The sequence below is a fragment of the Dendroctonus ponderosae genome, unplaced genomic scaffold, assembly GCF_020466585.1.
Source record: "Dendroctonus ponderosae isolate FM_Combo_2020 unplaced genomic scaffold, Dpon_F_20191213v2 Dpon_F_20191213_7, whole genome shotgun sequence".
Lineage (NCBI taxonomy): Eukaryota > Metazoa > Arthropoda > Insecta > Coleoptera > Curculionidae > Dendroctonus > Dendroctonus ponderosae.
Window position 1 is genome coordinate 1823370 of NW_026018916.1, and position 5914 is coordinate 1829283.

Sequence of the window (5914 nt, forward strand, 5' to 3'; positions counted from 1 at the left end):
GCAAAAACTATGAATGCTACAAGATTTTACAAAGAGCACAAAATTGTGAACAAATGATTAGTGCATCAACCTACAAAAAATGAGTTGATTTCATCCTCCAACCAAAAAGTTCTGGTAGTTTTCGTACCACGCCACTCAAGAATTCACCACTTGTCCAAAACGGCGGATCTCCATTGTTTCATCAAAACACGAGTCTTACATAAGAACAAATTCACAGCGAGTTTCACTAAAATACATCGTACCATTCTCCCGATATTTCCAAAAAGATAAATTTTTTGAAGAACTTTGACCATCAATAGCAGCCAGACATTTTTTGTTAATAAAAGTTAGGTCAGATCGTCTTCTTTTGGTCCAAAGAATATCGCAGTACCCTTTTGATCATGAGCTTACGGGACACCCTGTATGTATTATTATTCAATCTGCTGAAGGTCTGTTTTATTTAATATTAAATGTAAAAAAATTTGAAAAATTATAACATGCGGCAAAAAAGCATAAAAGAAAATAAGCTGCATTTAATCATATTTTTTAAATATTTTTTAAACACGAAACCCAACGGTGCAACGCCCAACTTTGGTTGTACCAGGTTTGCAAGGTAGTGAGTGACGTCACGCGGATCGAGCCAAATCCTATTCTGCATTTTTAGTATGATGATTTTGCCCATCGTTTTGGACAAATTTTTGTAATTCTCATTTTGGTGCTCTGTATGTTTTGATGAACTCAGAGCGTTGAAAATCCACCGACAAAGAAAACATGAAGGGTCGAAAACGTCAGTTTGTCAACCCTGCAGAATGAAAAAATTGCACTCACCATTAACCTGCCAATTTCTGAATCCAATTCATCTATATAATTGGGGCAAAGTCCTCAAAATCTTGCAGGAAGCTTTAAAAAGTCCGCAAAGCTCCAAATAACTATTCACTTCTGGTTTCCAAAGTCGGAGTATGTAAAGACTTGACAGCAAACGTTAGAGCAACTTGAAAAAGTGTCTTTTTTTGCTCAAAACCGCACTAACAACCGGGAAAATACCCCAAAACGGTAAGGTGGAACTTCCCTTTGCAGAAAAGCCGCAAGTTTCCGCACAAATTTGGAATAATTCGGCGATTTTCTGAAAAATCGACAAAGCCATTTTTCCAAACTGACTGACAACCACAGATCACAGAGGTTACTCACGGCAGCAAACGTCAGATGAACTAGGAAAATCGCGTGTTTTTGCTCAAAAACGCACTAAGAACTGAGGAAATGCCTCGAAACCCTTAAGAGGAACTTTCCCGTGCGTTAAGTTAGTAAATTGCCGCACAAAACTTGGAAAACCTCGGAATATTTCAAAATAGTTAAGGTGCGATTCGCACATCTGTCCTCTTGTCCAACACTAAACAACTGATGGTCTTGACAAATTGACATTAGAGGCCCAAGTGACTTGATAACCATGAAGAATCATAAATAAAAATTCAGTAAAATCCGTAAAAAACTTTTTCTATCATTAAGAAATTGACTTCGAATGGGCGAAAATGACACTTCTTAATTTTTCCAGGTCCAAATACTTAGTTAGAGAGAATCGAATAGGCTACAGGGTGTACATGTCGCTGCTCATCAAGTCATTTAGCGCTAAAGATGTGGGAACATACAATTGCGTTTCCACAAACTCGCTAGGAAAAGCTGAAGGCACCCTTAGACTGTATGGTACGTATTGTTGCAAAAAATTCGTGGAACAAACAGCAGCATTGTTAATTTTTCAATTACCTGGCGAGAATATTGGGAAAATGTGGCCAACCGGCGGCTAAATCCTCCCCATTTCTTCGCCCTAATGTCGCTGCAGCTTAGGAGACAAAACGTGAACAGGAAATTTTTATTTTATCTAATTTCATTATTCTTTTGCTTTATTTTCGCTGTTCTTCGGGCGGCTTTGTGTAGATCCCGCTCTGTTTCCGGTTTATCGGCCCTTCAACTACACAATGGCGTGATGTAAGCCGTAAAATAAGAACTGGGACGTAAAATTTAATTAAGTCCCGTACAAATTGTATGTATTCGCTTTCCACCACACCGTCATTGCAAAAAAAACGAAATAATTTATCATCTAGTGATCTGTATTGGTTTATCCACATAAAACACAAAGTATGCCTGCTTGACTACGCCACTGGTTCATATACAGAGTCTTCCAAGGAAAACTTTAGACTGTCAAACAATCGAGCAGCACTTTCCGCGTTGTATTCCCCGCTCTCCTTTTTCAGCTGCTTCATTTTCTCCCTCCAGAAGGACAGTTTGTTTTCCGAGAAAATCTTCACCATCGGCCTGGGCACGTCCTGAATATCGCGTAGTTCTCTGGATAAGTAGCTGGATTTTTCTATGGAAGCTTGCAGGTCTGGAACTGCCAGGAAATCTGAGGATTTTTGCACATGGGCTGAACCTGACGTAACAAGGGAAATAAGTACTCCTAAAAATAGTTGGTTGAACTGAAATAACCTGGCTTCGATTCATTGGCGATTTCTGAAAGCTTCTCGCAAAAATCCTCAACTTCATCGATTTGGTAGCGCATCGTTCGCCGCTTTTGGTCATTCACTTCGTCGCACATTTTCAAAATTTCGTTGGTCACTGATTCCTGGATGGTATCTGGAAAGTTTGTAACTAAATCAGGTGTTTTAGAGGCGTCACTTTTTTGCCCCGCCCATTACATGATGGACACTTCGTCGAATGGTCTGCCTCCAAGTTCACAATATTATCCAGATGGGTTTCAATTTCTTTAAGAGTATCCTCGATTTTCGGGAATTCGGGAAACATTTCGTTCATCTCCCTGATGCGTTCCTGCATTTTGGAGTCGCTGAGGACGTTTTGGGAAACTGGGAAACAAGCCAGATTTGATTAAACCTGCTAGACGATGTTGAGGAAGGGTTGAATGGTTGGACTTTCATCACAAAGACGTTTTATCGCAACGTTTCGGTTGGTAGTACCGCCAGCCGCCTTCAACGATGGTTGCCGATACTACCAACTGAAACGTTGTGACAAAAGTGCCTTTGCAAGGCAATGGAAGTTCGAATCAACGATTCAACTGCAACAGAATCTGCCGCTTTTGAACACAAGAGAAGTTTTTGTCTTTGATTGATTTGAACTTTCATTGTCTTACAAAGATGTTTTTATCGCAACGTTTCAGTTGGTAGTATCTGCAACCGTTTTCAGGCGAACGCTGAAAATGGTTGCAGATACTACCAACTGAAACGTTGCGATAAAAACATCTTTGTAAGACAGTGAAAGTTCAAATCAATCAAAGACAAACAACTCACTGTTTTTCAGCTCGAACTTTCCTGCTACATCACCGCTAGTTTTTTCGGGATATTCCAGATTTTCGTACAAAATTTCAACGTTGCCAATCTGGGTGAAACAGTCGTTCACATTTTTGTATTGAACTTTCGGAACGTTGAAGTACTTTTCCTGCATTTGATGCAGCTTTTCGTTGATGTCGCAAAGTGCGTCCATTATTTTGGAGTTTGTTTTCTTCCTTATGGGTTTGACAACGTTGGCGTGTCTGGATATGGTTTTATGGATTTTTTCCTTGCGCACTTTGGATGGATTTGGATTCGAGTTCTCGCCATCATTGGATGTTTGTGCGGTTTCCTCAATCGTGCCCAATTTATCCGCAATAGTGACCGATTTTTTCTTCTTAATCGGAGATGAGGAGCTTTGGGTGGACCGCAGTGAACTTTTCAAGTTTTCCGTGATAACTTCGCGGTTAACTTTGGGAGGTCTGGAAGCCCGTTTCGGCTTTATCTTGTTCTCGATTATCTGCACCGCTCTATCTGCGCCATAGTGGATCTGAAACACTCTAAAATCAGTGGGGAAATTTGGAGCTTCAGTTGCTCTCACCGGTAGCTCGATGTTGATGGTTTCCACATACTGAGCCTCCTTTTTAGAGCGGGGAAATCTGCATAAACTGCCTGACCTAGTTTGATGCACCTGTTGCGACTTGCGCTCCAAAGAGGTGTCGAGTCGCTGCATGCTCTCCTCATACACAGTTTTAAACTCTTCGAAGTTCGCCTTCCTTTGCCAGGCATCCAGGTTGTTCTTCGGCGCCAGTTTTCTCCTTTGCTCATCCTTGAAACGGATCTTCTTTATTCGGACCATTTCTTGCAAGAGGCTACTTTGCGAGATCGCATTGTTCCTGTTCATTTTCTCTTCGGCTCCTAATATTGGGAAAACGTTTTCTGGGCGGTTTTTTGGAAAATTGTCAGTGACATTTTGACACGGGAATTTTTGGCATCCGCCTTCAACCGACATGGGAAATGGCTCATTGTTGCATTGTTTTTAAACAGCGGGTTTTTTCGGGCCAAATTTGGATTTTGACCACTGCCTCCATGTACAGGGTGAATTAAATCTGCGTAGTTTAGCGCCCAAAGTCGCAATCAAATTAAGTTTTCTTTGTTTTTCAGAAATTAAGCTCAACCCGGTTAATTCATTCAACAACAGAGCTGAACTGGTCGAAGGTAGGTTCAAGAGTGCTTTTGATTAATCGGGTTTTGCCTGAGTAAATCGGGTTTTGCAACGTTTTTTCCTGTACTATTCAAGTATGGCGAATAACATTTGGGGATTTCAGGAGTAGCCGAACCAGCAAGAGGAGCCAGATCGAAGGAAGTTGTGATATCAAGCGCAGCATCCTTGATCGATCTATCTTCGCTCTTTCATCTGATTTTGCTGGCTTTTCTGTTGAAGCTTCGGTGACTTTAATCCGGACTGCACAGCAACAAGGACCGCAACATGGGCTGCTAGTCCAATTAATCAACAAAGTCTTCTTTGCGAAAAGTTCTCTATTCTTGTTAGGAAGATGATCTAAGTAATCACCGCTACAAAGATAGTTTATTTCCTCTAACACTCACAAGCAATCAAGAGCTAGTTGGCGCACATTCAGTACATATTTTATAGTTGGTTCATTTATTCGCTGTAAGTGTACATATCAGGACACCAGAGGAACCAGTCATTTTCGGCTATATCTGAGCATCCAGTGGGCGCCTCAGTGGATGTAAAACATATCATACATTTCAAGCGTTTCACTGTATATTTAACTCTGCTAATCTTAAGTTTCAGTTGATTTTCAGATTTTTGCAGCTTTTAGTTAGCAGATCGGTGTGCTAGTTTTAAGAGTATTTGTGCCAAAAATTCTAAGATCGCCCATACAGGTTTCAAAACACGAGTATACACGCACTGTCTACAAACTTTACATAAGCTTCTAAGTCTAAGAATCTCAAATAAAAGGCTTTTTTCTGTATTGATTGTTTGTCTTCCATTTGTGTTGGCCCTTTAGCTACTTCTGAAAGAAACGCGCGGTGTTTAATGCCTGTATTTCAGCTTTTTTTGAAGTAGGTATTCTATTTTGAGCTGATTACATGTTAATATATTCTGTAAGTGGCCGCGCAGAAACGGAACTAATTTGTCGCCTGAACCTGCATATCGATCAAGAACTTCCGGCTGAAACAGCAACTTTCTCAGCCGAAGGCGTATTCATTTACCGTACTTACTAAGGGAGAATTAAATTATTCACGATCAGGAAATGATTTTGCTGTTTCAGTTGCGAACCTAAAGGCAAAAAACCCGAAAATTCCTTTAAATCATCCAAATTTCCCCAGCTTTGCCTTGCGCCACTCACTAAGAATTATGAAATTATATATACCAAATATTATAAAATTAGCTTTCAATAGAATATCTGCAAAATTATTCATGCAAAAATAGTATACTTAATGATTTTGCAATTAAAATTAGCCAGAAGTTTGAAACCATCGATTTTAAAGAGGCAAAAAATGCAACGATTGCAAAGCAGAAAACCCCACTAACGAGAAGAAAACTCATCATATCGAATGAGTTTTAGTTGCTTTCATTGAGCTACAATGAATTTAAGAAGCTTAAAAATGTGTGTTATGAAGAAACTTTGATGAAA

At 39.9% G+C, this 5914-nt stretch overlaps 1 protein-coding gene across 5 annotated transcripts in view; it reads left to right on the forward strand.

Moving 5' to 3' along the window:
• Positions 1-5248, forward strand: part of LOC109540149 (lachesin) — a 49142-nt gene extending 43894 nt beyond the window's left edge. For all 5 annotated transcript variants that reach the window (XM_048668671.1, XM_048668670.1, XM_048668673.1 and 2 more), the window contains 3 exons: positions 1529-1677; positions 4416-4469; positions 4580-5248. In XM_048668671.1, coding sequence (XP_048524628.1) covers positions 1529-1677; positions 4416-4469; positions 4580-4704 — 328 coding nt within the window. In that variant the 3' untranslated portion in view covers positions 4705-5248. The remainder of the gene's footprint in view (positions 1-1528; positions 1678-4415; positions 4470-4579) is intronic.
• The last annotated feature ends 666 nt before the right edge of the window (positions 5249-5914 follow it).